This window comes from Lichenostomus cassidix, chromosome 3, assembly GCF_008360975.1.
Source record: "Lichenostomus cassidix isolate B80296 chromosome 3, HeHo_3.0, whole genome shotgun sequence".
In the NCBI taxonomy this organism is placed as follows: Eukaryota; Metazoa; Chordata; class Aves; order Passeriformes; family Meliphagidae; genus Lichenostomus; species Lichenostomus cassidix.
The window spans coordinates 5,110,184-5,134,724 of NC_139483.1; the positions used below are offsets into that span (position 1 = coordinate 5,110,184).

General features: G+C 40.4%; 1 protein-coding gene across 9 annotated transcripts in view; it reads left to right on the plus strand.

Annotated features, from left to right (window-relative positions):
* Positions 1-24,541, plus strand: part of EML6 (EMAP like 6) — a 93,543-nt gene that overhangs the window by 32,151 nt on the left and 36,851 nt on the right. For 7 of the 9 annotated variants that reach the window (XM_085054149.1, XM_085054152.1, XM_085054156.1 and 4 more), the window contains 13 exons: positions 3,227-3,325; positions 4,404-4,472; positions 7,023-7,208; positions 9,013-9,148; positions 11,192-11,393; positions 15,355-15,492; positions 16,568-16,824; positions 17,871-18,083; positions 18,722-18,889; positions 19,773-19,882; positions 21,731-21,849; positions 22,597-22,783; positions 23,427-23,532. In XM_085054149.1, the coding sequence (XP_084910275.1) occupies positions 3,227-3,325; positions 4,404-4,472; positions 7,023-7,208; positions 9,013-9,148; positions 11,192-11,393; positions 15,355-15,492; positions 16,568-16,824; positions 17,871-18,083; positions 18,722-18,889; positions 19,773-19,882; positions 21,731-21,849; positions 22,597-22,783; positions 23,427-23,532 (1,990 nt within the window). The remainder of the gene's footprint in view (positions 1-3,226; positions 3,326-4,403; positions 4,473-7,022; positions 7,209-9,012; positions 9,149-11,191; positions 11,394-15,354; positions 15,493-16,567; positions 16,825-17,870; positions 18,084-18,721; positions 18,890-19,772; positions 19,883-21,730; positions 21,850-22,596; positions 22,784-23,426; positions 23,533-24,541) is intronic. The other 2 variants (XM_085054153.1, XM_085054155.1) reach the window with 1 other exon arrangement.

Below are 24,541 nucleotides of genomic sequence, written 5' to 3' on the forward strand. Positions count from 1 at the left end.
ACTTTGTTCAAATGTTTAATGAGGAGCTGCTGTTTTGCCTGTAATTAAAAATGTCTTCCATCAGGAGTTAACTACAGTTTCTCCTTAAAAGTACTAACATCTCCCCTTCACAGAATTACCTGCAAAGCAGATGCCTCATTTACCTAAATTTACCTAAAAGGTGTCCTTTCATTTTATCAATATTGCACAGTTCAACTTCCACTCTGAGTTATTTCAGATTAACCCTTTTTGCTTTCTAAAAATATATTTTAGTGGAGTGAATAGGGCACTGCCATAATACATTCATACATTTCTAAATTTTTCATTATTAAGCACTAGGCTTCTTTAGACAGATCTTCCAAGTCTGTGCAGATTTAAAAATAATTGTGTAATTGTGTGCATAAACTGCTTGGCAGATATTTTCTTCTGGTAGTTCTGTAAATTCTCTGAATATAATTCTGTCAAATTCTCTTCCAGGAGAACTGAAAGTGTAAAGTGTTTCAGCCAAAAATAAAATCCAGCATTTATCATTTTTCTGCCAGCAGGAGACCTTCTTCAGCTGACCTATGTTAAAAGAAAATATAAAATATGTCTTAGTTTCCTACAGTTCTTTCACTGCTAGTACTGAAATGGGCTAGAGAATAAACTTTCTAACACAATTTGAAGCTTTAGAAAGAGCCATTGCTTATTACAACACTGGACACATTCAGAGGAGTTTTCCTCTACTCAGAGGTGTGTTGTGAAACTTTACAACAGGGTATTTATTCCCTCCTGATCATACATACTCATTAAAACACACTTCCCAGCTACTACATAAAAACCACTTTCCCTAGAGCTAATTTCCATGCCTTGCCCCTTACTGGGAGGCCTTTTGTGGTTCTAGAGGGTTGTGTTAAGGGGTCTCTAATGTCCTACTCACTGAGAGCCCCCAGTATGGTAGTGACCTTGCCTTGAACTTCTTAGGGTGTGTGCTGGTGTTTCTTGTTACACAACTGCCACAAAACCCACTCAGGTTCCTCTCTGTTTATCCACTGGTTCCAGCTACATTTAGTATCCCATGTGTCTTTTATAGTCTTTTATCTAATTTGCTAGTTAGTCGTTATGCTCTATTTTGCAATTCCAAGGGAACTGAACATTTCTATTGTCCATGTTGTCTGTCAAGTCCCCCCTTTGCTTGAGACTCTCTTTTAGACAAGTCTCAGTACTTCATTTTTCCAGCACAAAGTGTTACAATAACTATAACATTGAATTAAATTGCTTTCCAAAATCAAAGGAGTATAATTGCAGATTGTCCTGCACTCCCTGGATGGAAAATGTTCTCTTGGCCTTAACTCTTCCTCGTTGTTGCTGCCAAAGTACCCTGAGGGGAGGCATTAATAGTGCTTGGAAACAGGAACCTTTAGGCAGCCATTTATAGCCATTTTCTCCACGTATAAAATAGGTCCCATTCCCAGTACCAAATGTCTGATTTCCTATTTCCCACTGTTGGGTGCTGATGGATGCAAGGCTCCTATGTGTGATTCCTCTGTGTCTTCAGTGCCACTGGGCCAGTGGAGTTGCACAGTGGCCCTGTGGCTGGGAGTGGTGTGACACTGACCAGCTTCAGCACCCCAAGTTCTATTTACCTTTTGAGTGATGTTAAAGCACATAAATCCCTTCACATCATGACTTACAACAGTATTAGGTTTCTTAAGGGAAAATATTGTTAAATCCTATAAAAACTACAAATTTCTTTAACTCTCCCTTCACTCTGTTATGAGTCAGAGCCCATTGACAGATTTCTGCCCCCTCTGTAGGGTGGACCCTGCAAGGGAACCTTGTTCCTCCCAACAACGTTTGAGAACATAACCAGATTGCCCCCTGAAATCCTTATGTTCCTCTAGGAACAGCTCATTTCCTCTCTCTCTATTTTCATTCCAGTGGAAGGAGAGTGGACTTGGAGGAATTGGTGGTATAAGTCTGTAATAGGGGGTGTTGAGTTGGGTTTTTTGGAGGGTTTTTTTTGTTGTCACTTTCATTAACACCACATTGCTTAGTGTGTATTTTCGTGGAGCAGTGGTTGAGTCCTGCATTATTTACTAGGCATATATTGCATTGGGATAATGCATGTTGTCAGCTGCCATTAAACCAAAGTCCCAAAACACCCATTTCATTCCTCTAAATCAAGAAACTGTAACTGTTAAGACAGTGGAGGGTGTGTGAGCTGACTGCATTTAATGTAGAGGCTGTTGAGGGGCTCTCCCAAGAGGGAAGATGTGCACTGTGTATTTACACTCAGAAATGGGATGAAAAGGCCTCGAGTACCTGCTCTCTGAATTATTGCTACAGAATGAAAACTGGAGCCTTCTGTTCCTCTATGAGCAGTTATTTCCTCTCTCTGTTATACAGTTGTTGAGAGCTTTATTGCATTGAATGTTTTTTCTCAGATAATATTTTAGAGGAGTCTCTGGTAATGATACTTGTTTTCTTTGCTGGTTCAGTCCTTTTGTGTTATCACAGACAACTCCAGATTTTAAATAATTTGCTTACTGAAAATTTGAACCCATTTTTAATGGAATTCATATAAAGTTGGACAAAATTTGGAAAAAGACCTACAATCTCCACAGTAATGTTTGATCTTCTGGGTGTATCTCAGATAGATGCACTCTGCTTTTTCCATTCCAGATTTTCCCCTCCATTTTATTCTGTTGAGCTTTTTTTCTTGCATTATGGAGAATGAAAAGTATTAAAATTATGTTATATTAATTGATGAACAATAAAACTTTAATTTAGTTTGGTTTTTAATGTAGTTATTTTAACTGGTGATTTGATACCCTAAGATATGGAAAAGGCAGTTATTAAAAGTACATCCAGTTCTGGTTCTAAAGCTCAACAAAATGAGCATAATGAACAAAGCATTATTGGAAATAGTGAAAGTTTTTATTTCCCTTTCACTTTTATTATCAGATTAATAAATCAAAATGCTAGAGAGGTGTGCAGCTGAAACAAGCACTTCAAATATTTCAGGGTAAGAATTTCATTTGGCGCATTGGTAGCCTGAAATCAATAAGCTGACCTTTTCTAGAAGGTGTGACATTTCAGTGCTCTCTCCATGAGTAAATGTTGAGTGTGAATGTCTTTGCCTTTGCAATGTGATTCAAACCCAGCTCACATGTTGGAAAATCCATTTGTGCACATAATCCTGGGAGCTACAGCAAAGTGCTTTGGGGTTGATTTCTTGTTAACTGGATTGCTGTTGTTTTTTCAGCGTTTGGCTTCCGTGGGCCTGGATGCCAAAAACACAGTGTGTATTTGGGACTGGAAGAGAGGAAAGCTCCTGGCAACAGCTACAGGCCATTCTGACAGGGTAATTGTATGGAAGGGTTCCTGGCTTTTGTCTGGGAGCTGCATGAGTGTTTTAAAATAATTACTGTTTATATTGGGTTAATACAAAGGTAATTTTGGTCATTCTACCTGGCTTTTAAAACACTGGACAAGATGCTTATTCCTTCTCATTGTGCCAGACCCAGCACAAGGCACTGTTAGTAAGCCTAGGGAGGAAATATGTTGTACCTACACCCTGATTAGGATGATTTGTAGCTCTTCTTATGAGATATGAAATGGGAGCTCAAGGGCCAAAGATCATCTTGTCTCTGAGTATCTCAAAAAGATGATTTATCCTGAGGGCAAATTTAATTATGCCCCTTTCAGTTTTCCTTTAGACAGTTTCCTGTAGAAGAAACTTAATTGAGATAAATATTTCTTTTATGTGTTTTAGCTTCAGGTAAAGGTTCATAATTTAAATAAGGATGAAAAGTGATCAGGTTTGAATTTAGAATGTTATTCAGGGTTAGGAAATGTTTTACCAGGTTTAGCATAAGCAAAATACCTCTCTGACATATATTAACACATAGATGCATACATTAAAATACATTGCAGTGTTCCCAACACAAAAGCATCTCAGTCCTTATTCAAACTTCTCTTTCAGAACAGATCCACTTCCAGGTTTTACATGTGTCAAGATTTTGTTACTGGCCTCAGTAGGTACCAGATCAGGTTCTGACTTAGCGGAAGGCTCCAGGACAGGGAAGAACTACTAAAATCTTAGTCTCAGTAGACTTTCCCACCCAGAAAAAGGAGCTTTTGCACAGGAGAGGGAGTGGGAAAGAATGCCTGTCTAAATATTGTTTATTCTGTAACATCTTGGAGCTGGAATGGATTGGCAGTGTGGAGACAGGGATGAAGTGTGTTGACAGAACTATGTGAGGAATTCTCCATGTTTACCTTGACCTTTGACTACAAAGTTCCAAATTTACCTTAGAAGTGTTCTTTCATTTTTAGTAATGTGTTCCAACAGAAATTATGGCTAAGCATTGGTAAAAGCAAGCTGAACCTAGATGCAATTACTGTATAGGTTAAAATATCAGCTTTATGTTTCTTAACAGATATTTGATATTTCCTGGGATCAATATCAGCCAAACAGGATTGTTAGCTGTGGAGTAAAACACATAAAGGTAAAGAGCTTTCATTGTTTACTTGGAAAAGTACTTGCACAAAGAATATCTGTGTTCTTACCTGATGAGGGTTTTCAATATAAAACAATATATTTTTCTTTCTTTACGCTTTGAACATTTTGCAAAATGTTTTGTTTGAAGCCAGTTCAGACATTCAGCAGTGGCTGAGCTGCAGATTCCCTGAACAAGAAAGTCAGGAAGATCCTTTGGTGTAATTGTCATCATTATATACTTATAGTTTTGTGTCTTCTGCCCTCTCCATTCAGCCCTAATGGTCTCAGCCTTTAGGGGTTTCCCTCATCCAGCATCACAAAGGGTCACTGAGCAGCTGTAGGAGGATCCAAGGTGAAAAGTGTGAACAGAATGACATTCTCTTGGGCTTCTCATGGAGCACCACTGAGAAGTGTGCAGGACCTGCAGAGAGAAAACTCTGCTGCCCCACATTTGCTCCTTCTGAATCATCTTTTCTGGAAATGTTTTAAATTTAAACCTAGATATGTATTAGATGTTTAGGATAAAACATTCTCATGGCTGTGGAAAACTTAGAAACAAATCCTTGTTTGCCAATATCCCCTTCAGGTTTCTATTTTTCTCCTGTCTCCTCATAAACATTCCTAACAGATGGCAATTATTTCACATGACTGGGGTGGGAAGAGCTTTAACTAGAAGTTTAGGAAACCAGTTAATATCTCCAGTTCTGATTCCTGAGAAGCTTGTGCCCTTAAACCACCACTGCTTTCAACTGTGGGTGGTTTTGGCAGCAGTGATACCATCTGTTGTGTTCTGCAAGCTGTTTTCCAGAACCTGGCTTTGTTTGGCACCTGTCTTCTGTTTAAAATGGCCATAATCACCCTGAGCACAGAGAATACCAGGCACTGTAAATACATAGAGATAAAAGAATGCCAAAAAAAAAACCAGGAAAAAAAGCAGCATGGAGGGGAAATGACTCCTTGTTCCCCTCCAGTGATGCTCTAGCAGTAGCCTGAACTTGCTGTTCAGTGCAAGGCTGTGGGAATGTGATAATTAACAGCTCTAAAGGAGTAGTATCACTGTGGGAATTGGGACTAATGCTTGGGAATTGTGCTGTTTATTCCTTTAGCAGTCCAGTTCCCTTGGCTCAATTGGCTGAGCAGGGATTAGAAGCTGAGGTAAAGCCCAAAAGCTACGGAATCTCACACTCAGGATCCTCCCTCCACCCTTCTAACACTGCTGCCTGCTCTCCCACCCTTCCTCAGCTGACCAGAATGTTTAGGTTTTACCATGGAATGAGAGCCCTGGGGGCAATATTCCCTCTGCCTTCTAAATTGGCTGATGTTAACAGACAAAGGGAAAATTTAATTGAATTAACAATAGAGAAGGAGCTGAAATAAAAAAACTTGATCCATGGATTTTTCTGGAATAAAAAATTTTAGAAAAATACCAAAAAATTTGGCTGTAAGCAAATGAAGTGGGAATAGATGTACATGATGAATCCATGTCAGACACATCACTCTTCCTGTCCAGTCTCTGCCAGTGTCTGTCCAGTGTCCATCGGATGGCAGAGCAGGGATGGCTTCACTGACAGAGCAGCTCTGTGCTGTGCTGCACCCCAGAGATTTCCTGCTCCCTATCTGCACATGTCCAGAATATCCTGGTGCTGACAGGACTGGAGATTTCAGCACTTCTCTTGCACATTTCTCATTGATATTCTCTTAATTCTGCCTTCCCTGGAAGGTCTGGTCCTTAAGAGGGAGCTGAGTACACAAACTGTCCTCTCTGCTCGATAAATGATGTTTATTTAAATAAAAAAAAAAGCACTCAGATTCAAAAACAAATAGTCTGATATTTCTAGCTCTCCTCCAAAGACAACTTTTTGAGACAAACTTTGTTTTCTTCACTCTTTCTGTCTTCCCCAGTCAGTCTTAGATTCCTTTTTGCAGAATGCTAATGACTTCTGTGTGGAAGCTGAGCAAGTCCCCATTCCACACTCGGGAACCTGTTACTCTGGGAGTCAGGGAATTGTCTCACGTACGAGCGTTTGCAGTCCCTGTGGAACAGATGGTTTCTCAGTAACTGTGACTATATTTGAGGGACAGAACTCTTTCAGTGCACTGGAGAAGGGCAGAAATCTCTGCTCCAGCACGCAGGTTGTGTAAGATAAAGTATTTCATCACTTTGGAACTGTAGCTGTGTTTTGCGGACAAGGAAAATGGGATTTTCTTGGGTTTAAAAACATGCACTTGTCTGGACAGAGTTTCCCAGGAAAACCTGATAAAGGATAGTGAGGGAATGGGAAGGGGCAGTGTGGCAATAGTGAGGCTGCACTGAGCCTCACTCCCTCATGCAGCTGGATTATTTGGTTTGGGTTTAGATGTACTGCATTTGCCTGGATCTTTCCTTGGTAAATGGGCGGGTTTTGGAGCAGTGGATGTTCTGATGGGACTAAAGGAATGACTTCAAAGGCTGCCCAGACACTGCTCTGTCAGGATGTGTGTCTGAGATCTGCACACTAATGTGAAAAAACAGAAATTCTGCAGAAACATCTCCTAATCTGCCATTTACATTTCACAGTTTTGGACATTGTGTGGAAATGCCCTGACAGCAAAGAGGGGAATATTTGGTAAAACAGGAGATCTCCAAACAATCCTGTGTTTAGCCTGTGCTAAAGAAGACATCACCTACTCTGGTGCTTTAAATGGAGACATCTATGTTTGGAAAGGGCTCAACTTGGTCCGCACAATTCAAGGAGCACATGGTGTAAGTGGTGTTTTTCATGTCTTTCTGAAAGGAGCTGTTCATTGAATCAAAAACTTCCTGAATGCTGAGCTACAAAGATTTCCTTCTGTTTCGGGTCAGAAGGATATCTGAGGCTCTTCAGCAATTGAGAGCTTAGATCTGATGTTTATTTGTTGACGTGTTGCCAACAGATGCTGAGCTGATAGTGCCAGAACTGCTGATATTTATAGCCTCCATTTAACCAAGTAAACCAAACCTCAAGTGAAGTCTTTAAATTTTCACAGATTGTGTAGCTTCAGTTATGATCAGTTTACTTAAAAATAGTTGGTAAACAGATTATCTGGGTTTAAATAGCATTTTACCACTGAAATTCCCGGCACTGGAGATTGACTCCTCAGAAGAGCTTCAGTGTGGAGCAAACCTGTTGAATCTGTGAGTACACACTCCAGCCATACTCCAAAGACAGTTTACTCCAATTGCCTTCATAACACACCCCCACAAACCACCACCCCCAGTCTGGAGCTCTCATAGTTACAGAGTGAAAGGGGGATGTAAGGAATTGTGTTAGATTTCTAACCAGTCTAATATAATTAATTTGCCTCTGTTGTTGCTGCACTAAAGGCACAGTAGCACTTTTTTGTCTTATTTCAAAGGTATTTGAGAACTGCTCCTATTTGGAATATGACTGTGGGTAATGGCATTCTGGTGTGGGGTTTTTGGAACAAAAGGAAAGAAGACAATTTTCTTTAGAAGAGCGATGTGACATCTAACACTCGTCACTATAGTTTTGCTCTAGAAAGAGCACTGCAAACATAACTTTTTTCCCTGACCTCCCCAAACTGGTTATGGTGACAGTTCATCAGGATTCAAAGGAGGTCTAAGAGTTTAGCAGAGTGCTGATTACTTGTAGAAGTAATGTCTAATAAATGAAAGCAAAGGGACTGGAGTCTGTCCTGAGGAACCACTGTGAAACTGCAGCTGCATAATACAGGAATGCCTTGGGCAAGCAATAACCCCCTGTAGTGTGTTAGCAGAAATTTATTTAGATTCATTAGAATGATTAAATACAATCACTTTGTTTATAATGTGATAAATTATGGAGTTTGCCGTGGTTAATATGCAATCTCTATGTAATTAATAATTAGAAATCATAATTTATGAAGACATTGCACAAGGCCACTTTGAAAATGGAGGTCCTCTGTCCATTGTATCAATCTCCATGGAGTTCAGCTTGTCTCTTAACTGAGGTTTTCTTGATAAAATACTGACTCAGCAGGCATTCCCTGAGCTATTCCAAGGTAGCTCAGCACAGTCATTAATCATGAGGCATTTTCAAAAACAAAGAAGACATTCAAATTGTAATAGAAACTCGTTTTCAACAAAGAGGATGAATGGACACTCTTTCAGTTCCTGTCAGATTCCAAATGATGTCTGAACTGAATTAATGAGAGAATGTCTCAGTCACCTCTGCTCCTGTAAGAACATTTGTATTGCTTGTTTGCTTGCCTTTGTTTATCCTGGGTAACTCTTTATTGCAAGTGTTCCTATAGTTATTCAGTTGTCCTTGTCGTGATATTAACAACCCCAAATGTGAAGTTCTGCAGATAGGCTGCATCACTACTATTTGCACAAAGGTTTTTACATAAACCACCCAAGCAGAGCACTTGAAATAAAAGCTACATTTGCTGGTTTGCTTTCTGGATGGGCAACAACTGTGCCCAGCAGTTTCAGGCCTTAAACAAAAGTCTGTTTGAAAACATCTGCTTTGTGTGTTTAAATGGGTTGTAAAGACCTTTAAAACTTGTGCTGCTGTTGGTTTTGACAGGCTGGAATTTTCAGCATGTATGCTTGTGAAGAAGGCTTTGCCACTGGAGGGAGAGATGGCTGCATTCGCCTGTGGGACACCGAGTTCAAACCCATTACTAAAATTGATCTCAGGGAGACTGAACAAGGGTACAAAGGTAATGAGCTATTCCTTCTGTGGTTTTTCACACTTTGGATAATGTGTTGTGATAGCATTTAATGTGAACCATAAATGTCTCTGCATACTGATTTTTTTTTTTTGCTTAATGCCTGTATTTATTTTTGGGTCTGTGTTCCCTTCTCCCTCTGACAGTTCTGTAACCTGTGGAGTGTTTCATTGTTCATGGTATAAACACAGGGATGCAGTCACTGCTTCCACCCTGCAAATACAAGAAGATAAGTGAGAACTAATTAAACACCTTAGGATGGGATTATGAAGTTAGCCAATCCTTAATTAATTAATTACTTGCAATTCATTTAGCTAATTGAGGTTTCTGGAACTCGATACTCAGAGATGCTGACCATCTGAGCACTCCACTCATGCATTTGGAATGATAGCACTTGGCAGATTTGTTAGAGAGAATGTTATTAAATTGGTGGTAATCACATTTATTGAATCTAATCCTGCTTCCTGTGAACTCAGTCATCACTTTATTTTATGATTAGACTCTTGGAACACCTACAATCTCATAGATCACAATACATACCTTATCAAGGGTGTAGTGTTCACTCATGGAATTTAGCCCTCAAAAAGTTGTCCAAGACACCCCAGCAGCAGTCCCTGGCTTTACATAGTTTTTTGCAGCCAGAATCATAATGTTTAACATGAATTTCTAGAAAACAGTAGCAACAAAGAACCAAAGAGCAAAGGTCTGGGCAAGTGAAAACTGCCTTCAAGGCTACTCCCAACCTCTGCACGTGGGGTTTCATTTTCAGTTGTCATTGGCACTGATTAATTTAAGCACATCTGTAGCCTCAAGCAGTGGTGGAGCCTTAATGCTTACCTGGGACCTTCAATCCCTCCTTCCAGTTATTTTTCCAAAGCATTTTACAAAGGCATTGGCTGTCAAATCCTGAGAGGAGATAATCTTTCTTCATGTGCAGTATGTCACAGAGAACATTGCCTTTTCCACAAAGGTGTGCTTTGTATTCCAAAACTTAACAATGTCCATCTTCCACTAAATTCTGATCTGAATTCCATTCCTTGTGTGGTCATAGGTGTCCATCAAGAAGAGGATGAAAGTCAGAGGTTCAGTATGAATTTAGCTGAGTCATAAAATGGCATTATAAAAATTAAAAGCTGCTGAAAGTAGACAAGAAAATAAATGAAGAATAATTTAACTGTCTCAGGAGATGAGAATATTTTATTTATGTGGCCAGTAGTTCATTGCATTATGTATTTTGTTCCAAAAAGATGTGAAAATTATGATGTGGGTGACCTTGACTACATGACAAATGGATTTTTTTATTCATTCACATCTCACAGCATCTAGACACATTTTCCAAACTTTTTTCATTTACTGGTAGAGAAAATACAAACCCTGCAAGCAGTTGACCAGAGAATGCTACCAAATTGCTCACCCTGCTGAGAGTGTGTTTTAAAGTCTGTAGTCAGTAAAACTCTGGCTCCAAAGTTAAGATCAGATTTGTGGAATAAGACCAAGTTCTCTAAAAGTTATACAAAGCAAAATTCCATTGGTTTGGATTTGGGGAGGAGGCATATATTTTCTTTTTTTCTTTTTTGTTTTAATAATCCATTTTGATTAAAGTGGATAAGGGTGATAACATGGGCACAAACCATTTAAATTCACCATTAAAATTTTATTTGAATGTGCCAAAAAGTAAAGCACTGAAAAAAGGAATAAACCAGCTTCAGTCACAGGAACCCCTTGGCTAATATAAAATTTAGATCTTTAAATCCTGTGAAATGGAGCTGGTTTTTAAGTTCCCAAGGTGTGCAGGAATCCTGTGCAAGTTTTCCCAGGACTGAGGAAAGCTCAGCTCTCTTCCCCAGCTCTTTTTGTGTCAAATGGAGGAAATGTGACAGAACTGCTTTGAGCTCTGAACGAGCTGGGATGTTTTGTATGAACGCAGTGCCAAAGCATGCCAGTTGAGAAGGAGCTCTGGAGTTCTCAGCAGTGCTGGCTGTGCCATCCCTGGCACGGCCTGGCACTGAGGGCAGCTCCTGCTGTGCCCTCCAGGCCTGTCCATCCGCAGCGTGTGCTGGAAAGCCGACAGACTCCTGGCAGGGACACAGGACAGCGAGATCTTCGAGGTGCTCGTCAGGGAGAGGGACAAGCCCATGCTGATCATGCAGGGCCACTGTGAAGGGGAGCTCTGGGCCCTGGCAGTGCATCCCAAGAAGCCTCTGGCAGTCACCGGCAGTGACGATCGATCCGTGCGGTAAGGCTGAGTCTGATTTCTTGATTTTATTGCTTCACACATTGATCTCTCATGGATTGACCTGCTGGCCTTGTGTTGAGACTTTACTAAGACAACATTTTTCTCATGTGTTGTTCTTAGCAGCTTTGCTTTTTCTCTTCAGCTTTTATATTTGGGTGCCCCACGTTGTATAAAAATAATCAGAATTTCTGTTCAAAACGTGCTGTGTTTGTATGTTCTGCTTGAAGTGGTGATTTATTCCTGCTGTGTACAGGGGATTTAAAGGGAGAATGGTCACCTTGTACTTCTCTTCTGGTAATAACAAGCAACAAGCCTAAAGCCTAAAGACCTTTGTCCAGTGTTTTCCTCAGCAGGTGTCTGCCTCAGCCTTGAGTGTTTAGGAAATCTGATCTAAAACCAGTTCAGTTAAAATGCCAGAAAATGAGATTAATGAAAATGCACTGGTGTCACAAAGGGCAGGCACTGATCACTTCTCTCTGTGACCAGTGACAAGACCTAAGGGAACAGCTGGAGCTGAGTCAGGGCAGGTTTAGGATGGATATAGGAAAAGGTTCTTCCCCTGGAGTGTGGTCAGGCACTGAACAGTGTCCCCAGGGAATGGGCACAGCCTGAGGCTGCCAGAGCTCCAGGAGTGTTTGGACAATGCTCCCAGGGGTGCACAGGGTGGGATTGTGGGGGGCTCTGTGCAGGGCCAGGGGTTGGGCTGGGTGATCCTTGTGGGTCCCTCCTAACTCAGGATATTCTGTGATTCTATGTTTATTTGTAGCACTTGTGCCTTGAGGGTTTGTAGCAGAGATTTTAAATTTTGTCCACATATTTATGGAAATTGTTACAAAGTCAAGGATGCTTTTTTTCCAGTCTGTGTTATAATCTGGCATATTGATAGGCCTCTGTGTGGAAAAAAGGCATTTTATTGTGCTTAGTAAGACTTGACTGTAGAGTTTGGAGGGTAAGTTCAGATCCCTGAGTCCACACCCACAGAGCTGCTGTGTGCTATCTCACCTGAGCATGGGCTCTGCCCAGTGGGACTGATTATCTACCTGTGATTAAAGGGGTGCAGATTTTCCTGAGTGCCAAAGCTACCCATGGGGTCTGGAGAGATTTTGGGGAGACCTGGCTTTGTTTGGCAGTCTCCCAAGTCCTACCTCTGGTGTTGGTTCCACCCTTGCAGCACAGCACATGCCTGGGTAGGTTTTCCCCTGATCGCCTGCTTGGTGGTTTCTCCTGACTCTGCTATCTTGATTTCTCACTCCTCCATCAGTTTTTTTTCCAAACCCTTTGCCACTGCTTTTTACCCTATACAGATGATTTGATTGCATATTTATAAATCAACCCCAGGCAGTTACCAAAGAAGTTTGCAGTTTTTATGGACTACTAGTCAACTTATTTTGGAAACATAGATGTGGATTTTACCCTTTGGCCATATTTCAATGGGGAAAATCCATCTCCTAACATAGACCCAACTTCTGATTAATGCTCCTTCAGATTGCACATCATGATTCACCTCTTCCTCAAGGCTTGCTGCTCAGCTGGTTTCCTTCTTTTTCCCTTTCAATCTCTTCACTTGTACTGGTTTCTTATCCCTGCCATCCCTCATCTCTTCCTAACCCCAATTAAAATCCAAGTGTGAAACCAACAGAACTGCCAGTTGTTCTCTACAGTCCTGTTTGCTCCCTGCTTGCCACGGTAGGATTATTTCCTCCAGTTTATACAATGCATGAATGGTCTCTTTTGCTGGGGTTTGCCTGCCCAGTGTTACAGACAGGCACAAGAGTCCTGGCAGGATGCAGGTCAGTTCTGGAGGAAGGGCTGCAAAGCTGGGATTAGCATTGCACTGCCCTCAAGCCAATAAGCCCCACTAAGACAGGATTTCTTGTCTTGGGCTCATCTCTTGGTGAGCAGAGTAATCCAACTCCTGGAGCTGGAGAAGGTGCTGCTGACTCAGAGCCTGACCCAGCTGCTGCCCCTCCAGGAAGCACTGCAGAGTCTGTGTGCACATCAAACTTAACTAGTGCTGCTCTTACCATTCTTACCACTGTTGGAGTAGTTGTGATATCCCTGATGCCTTTGGACATGCCATTCTCCCAAACATGCAGGGATTTTACTGCCCTACATCATACATCTTTGGGCTGTTTGGGCACTAGAGTGTGGGATTTGAATCCTAGTGGGATTCTTTTACAGACTATGGCTTCACGTGAAGAATTCCAGAAAAATACATAAATGCTTTCATAAAGATAAAAAAGTACACAAAAGGATTTTCCTACTGTTTTTCTTTAATACTAGAATTGCATCAACAGGGATGTTTCTGTATTGCCCTTTATTGAATAATTTTTCTTAGAAATTGATTATCACACTATTTTTCAACGAGTAGGTATATAATGTAAATTAAATCAGTTTAGAAGTCAGATTGGGTTAGTAAGTCAGATGATGTTCTTATATCTGAGATGGCTAAATGAGGAGGGGAGTTACTGTACTTTTCCCTAGTCCAGCTTGAGAGAAGACTCTAGCAAAATAGAGGCTTCTTGCATTTTAAATTTCCAAAGCAAAGCATCTCATCTAGGAAAGCTGCCTGCTATCAGTCTCTTACCACAGGAACAGGGAAAAATTATCATTCTTAGAAGGCATAGAGAATTATTTATTACATTTATTTAACAGACTGTCATGTATTGCAATGAGGCTTCTAGAGTACTGGACAAATTATTTTATGTGGAAGCAACATTTTGGAGCAATAATTGTATCCTGGTGTTTCCTTCAATATCTTTCCAAATCCTTCCTGGTTCATTCCTTGTTGTATTGGGCTCTCAGCTTCTGCCTTGTGAGACTGTAAGATTCTTGGTCCTGCTTCTGGTTTGTCTTTGCAAACAATTTTAACATCCCACATCCATTTATCTTTCACCTTCTTTCCAGGCTTTGTCCAAGCTGTGTTTATGCTGTTTGCTCTAATGCCAACGTGGTCCTTCAAGAGAACTTTCTCTCCTTTGGAGCCTCCTGTGCTCCCAGTGCCTTCCAGTTTGCTATCCAGGGCAGAACTCAGTAGCATCCACACCCTTTGTGTGGCTGTCTTCAGTGGAAATAGGAATTATTTCTATTCCAAAGCTTTAACTACAACTCTCAGTAGTATCTCCCATCCAGCCTGAGTGTTCCTGTCCAGCTTTGCTCTACAACTTGGTCCAGTGTCACATTACAGTTCCTGCACCAATTGTCCTTTTCCTCAAGTTTAGCATGTAATCACATCTGTTGCTATTCACGTATTTTACTGAAGATTTTATAAATACATTATGTTTATGACTCTGTCTGCAAAATAAAGATAGTTGGGTGTTGTTTGCTTAATTTCTCTGCCCTGAGTGAGGTCTTTTATGCATTTTTCCCCCATTCTCTTAGTTGTTCTTTAAATTTCTGAGTCTTGAAGACTGAGGTCTGATGGGCCATCCTGTAGGGATCTGGAAAGCTCCTTCCATTCCTTCAGAAAAATATAGGTGCATAATTTGGCTTTATCTTAGGACATAATTTATTGGGTGGTTCTTTTCAATTGAACTGATGTAAATGAGGGAATCCACATGCAGTTTTGTTTCCTATCTCATTCAGAGTTAGGACAAGAAGATCTTCCCTGTGGTCGGAATGTTAATGTTCCCCGAGTGTTGCTTTTAGTCAAAATTGCACTCAGAGCTGCACTGACCTTTTCTGGCTACAGAGGCCACATTTTTATTATTCTTTTGGGGGAATTCTATCAGATAAGTAAAGTCTGGACATAACACCAAATGATTATGTGATTCAGCTTCACCCTCTTTTCTTCTGCCACGGTTCAGGTTGAAAGGAGCTAAATCCTTTAAACAATATTAACACAAGGTGTGTGTGCAAGAGATTTTACAGACTGAGTTAGCCCTTTGGGGTTCCTCTTGATGACACCCAAATCCTGGGCAGTCAGGAAAAGCTCCCTCCTGCTTTCCCTTCCCTTTGGCAGGTTGTGGAGCCTTGCTGACCATGCCTTGATTGCTCGCTGCAACATGGAAGAGGCAGTGAGGAGTGTGTCCTTCAGTCCTGACGGATCCCAGCTGGCACTTGGCATGAAGGATGGCTCCTTCATTGTCCTCAGAGTAAGGTAAGGTGAGAAAATCACTGGGTATCTCATCAGAAAAAAAAGGAATCATAATTGCATGTGCATCCTTGTCACTTTTAAGAGTTGGTAGTTTGGCAATGAGGAGAAAATCTATGCTTTTAGTTTCAAAATATTAGCTCTTAGTAATAATGCTGATAAAGATTTTCAAGTTAAGCTCTTTTCCTGTAGTCAGAACTTATAAAGTGTTTTGTGAGAAGAAATGTGCGTAAGAAAGAGAACATAGTTTGGAGAGGAACCTCCTTGACTGTATGATTGATTTCCTGTCATACACATACCAGGCAAAATGATTGATGGTCAAAAGATACTTCCAAATATTTTCTGGATATAACTGAATTCTACTTTTTGTGCTAGAGGAAAGCCTTTTTGTGCATGGCTGCATCTTAGGCATTTTCTGTCTGGAATGCACACAAAAGCAGGCAAAACACTAAACTGGCCATACAGTGTAATAGCCAAACCCTCAGTTTGATTTCAAAACACAAAAGCTGTTTTAATTGCTACTTGGAAGAGTTTACCCCCTCCTGACTATTTCTCCATATGTTTGCCAAACATGTACTTTAAGCAGTTGGAACTCCAAGCTGATAGGAGGGAGAAGCCTGGGAAAACCCCTGTAATGCTCTGTTGTAATGACTTTAACAAAACTTAAGTGAGCTGTTCATATTAATTTAAAAGCCTTCCCAATGACTACTATTTTTCTAAAGAAGTTAATCTTCTTTGTCTCCCAGTAATCTTGTCCTTTCTAATTTGTCTGATGCCTCCTGGAAATCTCTGTCTTGGGTTACGAATGATTCTCCTTTCAGGACTCTGGTTTTAAAAGTTTTAAGGAATTAAAAGATATAAAATGTAGTAGTGCTTCATTAGAGCATGAAGAGAATGAAGAGCATTGTGGACAGGCAGTGTGGTTTTTATCTGTTGCTTTAGAAAATGTTTGCAACTAATGGGAAAATTAAAGTGAAATCTGATTTTTGTTGCACAAATTACTCACTGCATCTGCCTTCTTATCTGTGGGATTGCAAGCTGATGAGTTTGCAGCTGCTGTTCTCTCCTGTGGCTCCTGCAGGGACATGACTGAGGTGGTTCACATCAAGGACCGCAAGGAGGTGATCCACGAGATGAAGTTCTCCCCGGACGGCTCCTACCTGGCTGTGGGCTCCAACGATGGCCCTGTGGACATCTACGCCGTCGCCCAGCGGTACAAAAAAATCGGGGAATGCAGCAAATCCTCCAGTTTCATCACTCACATCGACTGGTCTGTGGACAGCAAGTTCCTGCAGACCAACGATGGTGCTGGAGAGAGGCTCTTCTACAAGATGCCCTGTAAGTCTGCAGGGGGCTCGTGTTATGGACTGTTAAACTTGGGTGTTTATTTGGACTGAGCACCCCAAATGTGATACAAATATAACAGCTGCAGGTGAAGCTTCCTGCCTGGAACTTAGAGAAATACCCACTGCTCATTTTTTAAGTCAGTGCTCACAGCATACCCCCACCTTCAGCTTTATGTCTCTGCTGTGTAAATATGGTTTTTCATAGCAACTTTTACAGGTTGACTCACTCTCAAGCAACTACCAGAGCCCTTTCTCCCTGTTGTCCTTCCTTCAAATGATTAATGATTCCTGTTAGTGATCAGAATGTTTTTAAGAACGTTAATAGCTAAAAATAGAAGAACTGCTCAACTTGAACTGCTGAAGGTCTCGATATTAAAACTTGTTAGTAGAAGCAACATTGGTAACTAATTGACTTATTCTTATTTGAGAATGCTTTCTAATATTTAGAGGAAATTGTTGCAGAAGAGAGCTTCAGAAATAAAATTTTGAGCCCTCTTGAGCTAGTTTGGCAGCCTTCAATCAACTCTAAAACAGGCCCTGTAAATGGAAAAGCACCACAGAATGGCTGACAGACCAAATACTCACATTTCAGGGACTTTAGATGATGTGGACAAAGAATTCCTACTGCACATGCAGCATGATTTAAAAGTTTGTATTATTATTCTTCTAGCTCTTGAAAGTGTTCTAGGAACTCATGCTATGCACATGTACTTTCTACTGAAGGCATTTCTTTGGTAGAAATGATTTGGAATTATAAGGTTTTTCCACTTTTGCGTGTTTTTAGCATGCTAATTCTAATTAGCGTACTAATTCTCATTAGTATTCTAATAATTTCTAATGCAGCTGCACTAGAATTCCTCAGATGTGTGATGTCCTCAAACACCACAAATGTGAGATTACAGTAATTTAAAGATGATTGTGAATCTTTTAAATTGAGGTTAAAAATTAATCACAATTAGAATACACAGATAAATATGATGAGAAGAAACAGATTTGACTGAAAAACAAATTATTGGTTATTCACCTGCATATTTTCAGCTGGGAAGCATCTAACGAGCAAAGATGAGATCAAAGGAATTCACTGGGCCTCATGGACCTGTGTGATAGGATCTGAAGTGAGTGGGATTTGGCCAAAATACACAAACATCACAGATGTCAACTCTGTGGATGGGAATTACAACAGCTCCGTGCTGGTGACTGGCGACGACTTTGGGCTGGTTAAATTATTCAGGTTTCCATGCCTAAAGAAAGGTAAGACAGTGTTTTGTACGGATGAGAAATGCAATATTTACCTCAACACTGTATCAGTGTGTTTTCTGATGGAGGCTTTTCATTGGGGTGTATAATTCAAATCAGTGTGTGCACAGTTCCTGTGAGTATTGGTGGATATAGATACCAGAATTTAACCCTCTCTGTGTAGCTGTTTTCAGAAGTGTTGAGAATGTGTGGCTGTTTTCTCAGGATTTGCACCAAGCATAAAGCCAAGAAACCAAATAAAACAACCTTTTGCCTTGCTGTGAGCCTCAGTGTTTAATTTGATATCACATCTCAGTGTATTTTCAAAGTCTGTGTTCTTAGAAAAAATGTGTGTATCGAGTTCAGACACACGCTCCTGGCCAGAAAATTAAACCCTGTGTGTGTTTCTGGTACTTCCTGCCAAGACTGAAGTACTTTTCTGACAACTGAAGATATTGCCTGTATTATTTTATGCCACTTATCTTTATAGAATTGCTTTTGTAACAGAATATCAGATGAGGCATTTGAGTATTTTTTTATTTTCAGATCTCACAAGTATTTAAGTTGTGTATGTTGCCATTAGGAGCCTAACTTCATTAGTTACAATGTTAATTTTTTTCCTTTCATACCAACAGTTCACTTCTGTTTTTTAGGAGCTAAATTCAGGAAGTATGTTGGCCACTCAGCCCATGTCACCAATGTCCGCTGGTCCCATGATTTCCAGTGGGTTTTGAGCACAGGAGGTGCTGATCACTCTGTTTTTCAGTGGAGATTTGTTCCAGAAGGGATAACAAATGGCATCCTGGAAGCCTCTCCGCAAGGTAAACATCATCTCTGCTCTAGTATTCTATTAAATTAAATCAGCAGAGAGGGCAGCACTGCTGGAAGAGCTTTTATTGAATTAGGAAAAGAATTTTATTATAATTCTTTGTAATTGCATATACTCAGCATGTTTGGGACACTGGAGTTTTCAGAGACAAGCCTTGGTTTGAGGCACATTAAAAGCTGCTGCAGTCTGCAATATTGTGTGTTTGGGAATACATGGGAAGTGTTCCTCAAAGAATGTGACAGAAGGTATTTAGAGGGACTGGATAATTAAATTTTCAAACTTAGCCATCTAACTTGCATTCAGAAGTCAGACTGCATGTGTTTAATTTTATTTTTCAACACAATCTCACATACTTGTGCAGTAGCTTCCTTTAGGTATTCTTGTTATATTCATGATCCTTATAATATCCTACCAAAGCCATGTTAGCTGTGTCGTGGTGGTTGCTAAAATCAGGATTCCCTGCAGCAAAAGGGCAAAATTTCACTCTGTAAATGCACAATTTAGTAAAATACTTACATTACTGCAAATCTTTTAAACACAAAGAGTGATCAGTGGAAGCTTTTATTTGCCATTTCTGTGTGTCTGCTCTCCCAAGCCTGTTAAGAAAGGAGAATTCTCTGATGCTGGAACTGTACCAGTAACTGCTCAGTGATTTTGCTTCTCTCTGCCACCTTCCTGCCCCAGGCAGGGAAACAAGAAAGACAGAAATGAAGCCTGACACATTCAGGCAGCCCCCGTGACTTTTGCAAGCTGCTTGAGCTTCCAAACTTCTTGAATACTGCTTTGCCCACAGTCTAAATTATATTAAAACGTCACATACTATTTTCTTGTGATTCTGTGTGTTCAATATATTGATTTTTTTTTTTTTTTTAAAGCAGAGGGTGGTGTTGATTCCTACAGTGAGGAATCTGATTCAGATTTATCCGATGTGCCAGAGCTGGATTCTGACATTGAGCAGGAAGCTCAAATCAACTATGATCGCCAGGTGAGTGTGAAATAACACACTCTGCCGATTACCTGACAAGTTCCCATCACTGTTCAGCAGAGATAAGAAGTTTGCTGCTGACTCATAGTCTGCTCTCAGTTATTTTGATGGTATTCAGCTGATTATGCAACCAATATACATAAACGCCTGAGCTGGAGATGACAATTCAAAAGAGTTTGGAGAAGAGTGTTTTGGGGGTTGGAACTAGGTGATCTTGAAGGTCTCTTCCAACCCAAACCATTCTGTGATTTGAGTTCTATTTACAAGTCACTTGAACCTGATTCCAGGAGCTGTTGTCATTGTGAACTGAGTATTACCTGTCCCCTTGTCCTGTGACCTCTCAGCTGCAATGGGGAAAGGTCAGAAATTCCTCAGAGCCAGGACTGGGATCTTGTACTGAGTGGAAAAATTACAAAATGAGTTGGTTCAGGCTGATTCGTGGAATTTAATGGGGCTGCTTTCTGGAATGTGGGAAGTTCACCTCTCACATTCCAGACTTTAGGCAAGGACATCCTTTATCTTTTCACCTCACCTTCTAGGCTGCAATAAATTACAGAGGTCTTTCTGCCAGCAGCTTGTTTCACATGTCTATTATAGGGATCCATCATGTTTGGCAAATGAAACAGATTTTGTTAAATTGTCTCACTCCCTTCTCCTTTTACTCCCAGTTTCACCGGAGTGCTTGTCCCATCCTCCTCCTTCCATCCTCCTCCTCCTGATTTTCCATCTGTATTCAAATCAGTCTTCATCCTCCTCCACACTGTCTGTGTGTCAAAAAGGACGTCTGGGTTTAAAAACTACAAGTGACAGTATAGTTGTAGGCAGTTAAACAGCAATATTCCAGGCAGGTTAATGCATGGAAAGCCAGAAGCAACTTAAAATAGCACCTCCTATAGGAAGTGTGACAGCCCCAGGAGCTGCACGTGGTATTTTGTTTAAGGAAATATTTGAAAAAAGCACATGGAAATGAAAATACTAATCTTATTATGAGATTTGGGGTTTTAGTTTGGTTTTTTTTTTTTTTTTTTAAATTTTATGGCTGAAGTAGCAGAGAGGATTCTGCATTTTGAGATGCATCAGAGCACAATGCCCCAGTATTCTGTTTCACAGAGTTTATTTCTTTCTTTTCCTTTCTTCCTAAAACCAAGTGTTCCATCTTGGGAGTCAAGTAGATTTCTGTGTGAATGGTAATTTCATTGTCCATTTGTCCAAGAAATGTAGGTACAGAAAAGCTACATTTTCTGTACAAAGTAGGTACACTAAAGCTACGTTTCAGCATTGTAATGGATTTTGTTTGGGGCCATAGCTCTGAGGATGCTTCAAACACCTCTAGTGGCTCCACAGAATTTTTCTGAAGTGTTTAAATGGAAAGTATTTTGTTGATTTATAAAGCTGTAATTGTATTTTAGAGTTCTGGACATGTTGGCAGATCACTGAAGTAGTTTTGGTTCTGTATATTTCCACAATATACCACAATCCTGAGATAGAATCAGTTCCACATACTGAGCTTTGAGCTTGGACACTGAAGAACAGATGAAATTAGAAAACACCTAGAGACTTCCAGTCAATATTTACATTCCTTTTCACTCAGTGACACTGGAATCTCATGGAAAAAATACACTCTGCTGCTCCAGATTGCTGTTCTGGGCCTCTCAGGTCAGGGAAATTCATTGTCCAGGAAACATTTATTATCATCTGAGGTTGGGAGCAATAGTGCCTGACTGCATTGTAACCACTGAGCATCCCATTAGCATATATTAAATTTCATGCTTAAAGTCACTTTCACTCATCTATACAAATATTTAGAAGACCAGGGATGTGCAGTTAAAGTTAACACTTTTTCTTCAGGTTTACAAAGAAGACCTACCTCAGCTGAAACAGCAAAGTAAAGAGAAAAACCATTCTGTGCCCTTCCTTAAGAGAGAGAGAGCGCCTGAGGACAGCTTGAAGCTGCAGTTTATACATGGGTAGAGTAATATCAGATAATATTTGTTATTTCTGATTGATTAACACTGATGGGGTGTTCTAACAGTCCATATCAGAGCATAAGCAAAGCAGTTTTTGGTGCTTACCCACAAATAAGTTGTCATTATTACTGTGGATAATTCTTGGAATATCAGATCTAGATTTGCTATTTTCAGTTGTATTTCAGGGCCAGGGTGGATGGAATTCTGAGCAACCTGGTCCAGAGGAAGTGTCCCTGCCCATGGCAGGGGCTGGAACTGCATGATCTATAAGGTCTCTTCCAGCCCAAACCATTCCATGATTCTCTTTGTTAAGGAACAAGGGAAGCTTATAACACTGATAAATAATACATCATTGAGTCTTATGAAATTACATTTTATACTTGTTGCTCATTACACCTGATGTTTCCTGGAGCAAAGATTCTCTGTTAATTTTTTGTGGTAGCTGTGATTTGTTAAAATGCCTGATAGATTCCTGCTCCAATCCAATACCCTGTGAAACTTACCTGGACACAATTCTATGCAAATGATGCAGCCTTTGTGTGAAATCAGTGCTGTTTTAGGAATTTGGTGCAAAGTAACCCTTGAGAAGATTCCTGAATTCCTGCTCTTTCTGGGACCATCTCTGTGATGCTTTTGAGCTCAAGTTGTCCCCGCAGGACTCCTTTCCTCTTAACGCAAAATTGATTTGTGACACACATTTCCCGAGCGGTTGTGGGGCAGCCACGAGGTGTTTGGTGTTTGCTGCAGGTACAGGGGCTATGACTGCAGGAACAACCTGTTCTACACGCAGGCAGGAGAGGTGGTTTATCACATTGCTGCCGTGGCTGTCGTCTACAACCGGCAGCAGCACTCGCAGAGGCTCTACCTCGGCCACGACGACGACATCCTCAGCCTCAGCATCCACCCCGTCAAGGACTATGTGGCTACTGGGCAGGTGGGCAGCTCAGAGTGATATCAATAGTATTGATGTCTAGAATTAGGAAAAATGCCATTCTCTTTTTCCTTAAATGCGGTGTTTCCTCCTAAATCCGGGCAAGCTGAGTGTTGTTTCCTATTTCCCTGCCAATGCTGGTGGTGGTGATTATGAAGCTGTTCCTGTATAATATAAACACTGCCAGTCTTGTGCTGTGGCCTTCAAAAACCTTATATTCACCTTGAACCTCTGCTTTCATCTGTAAAACTCAGGAGCTGTATTTTATCTACATCCTAGAAGGTTTTGGACTTTCATTAGTCAGTCACAGCATTTCTGTACTGGAGGAGCTTTCAAAAGTCTTGCTCAGATTAAAGTTTTGGGCACTCTCCTGGTATCTGGTGCTGAATATGGTATGTTCAGTGTATTCATATACATTCATATATCAGGATAAATGATACCATGAATATGGTGCTGGACTGTGACTTTTAGACATCATCCACTGATATTTCTCTGAAAGAGATAATAAATATTGAAAAAGATGAAATAGGGCACATGACAAAGTAGTTACCTCTGTCATGTTTTGAAGGTATGATAGTGCTAATTACTGCTATAGATGTGCTTTGAAATTCTGTGGGCAGTTATCCCAATTAACCCTCTGATTTAGGTTGGAAGGGATGCTGCTATCCATGTTTGGGACACCCAGACCTTGAAATGTTTGTCATTGCTCAAAGGCCAGCACCAGAGAGGAGTGTGTGCACTGGATTTTTCAGGTAAGCCACAACCTACGTTTATCTCAATGATTAATTAAAAAGCAATCCTTGTGATGAAATGTTAATCCAAAGAGCTGCAAAGTTACAGCCAGTGCCAATTTTCCATGGAAGCCTGCTGACTGTTTGGATAAAAATAATGTGTGTAGTGAAGTCAGTTGTGGGCCTTTGGTCACTTGGTCAATGATTGATTTTGGTGGTGTCTGACAGAAAATACCAAGTGTGCAGCTGGAATTCTGGTCACTGTCTTCATCGTGGTGTGAGGATTTTAAAGCAGGCAGGATGGTGACTCAAAGCATATAAATGAGTTGGAAATGTCACCTCTGAGCTCATCCAGTTCTCCACATTTGCTAAACATTACCACTTTTTTCAGTGAGTTTACAGAATAAGTAAATATGACAAACAGTTGTCTGCTGTCTCTCCTACTTGACTTTCCAAGCTTTCTGCCCTAAGCTGTCTCAGTTTTTAAGGGATAATTTCTGTTTACAGCACTGAAGAATGTCATCCGTATGGTTATGACTTAAATACTTCTGCATCTTTATAAAAGAGCTTGAAAATTCATTCTCCTTTCTTCTATTAAAAAAAGAAAAATACTATTTTAGCTTAACTATCCTTTTCTTGATCTGATTTCTTTTTCAATTAAACATAACTTATTTTATATTCTGCTCACCAGAAATGTGGTAAGAATTCATTAGGATGTAGGTCACATTTATAAGACAAGAATATATGAAAGAAATTTGACTTCCACAAAGATAAATCTGTGGAACTGAGTCACATTTCATTATCAGGAGAGGAGCCCTGGTGTTCATCCAAGAGCTGGAATTCAGATGTGAAATTGCTGACCCACTGTGGTGTGTAAGCTCACTCTGAAAAGAGATGAAGGAGGAGGGAAAATGGATAAGGCTGATTTAACTGACAGTGTGTGCATAGATGTCAAAAAATTCCTTGTTAAGATCCTTAGTTCAACAAACATTCCTATATTTGAAAATACTTTGTGGTTTGCATTTTTAAC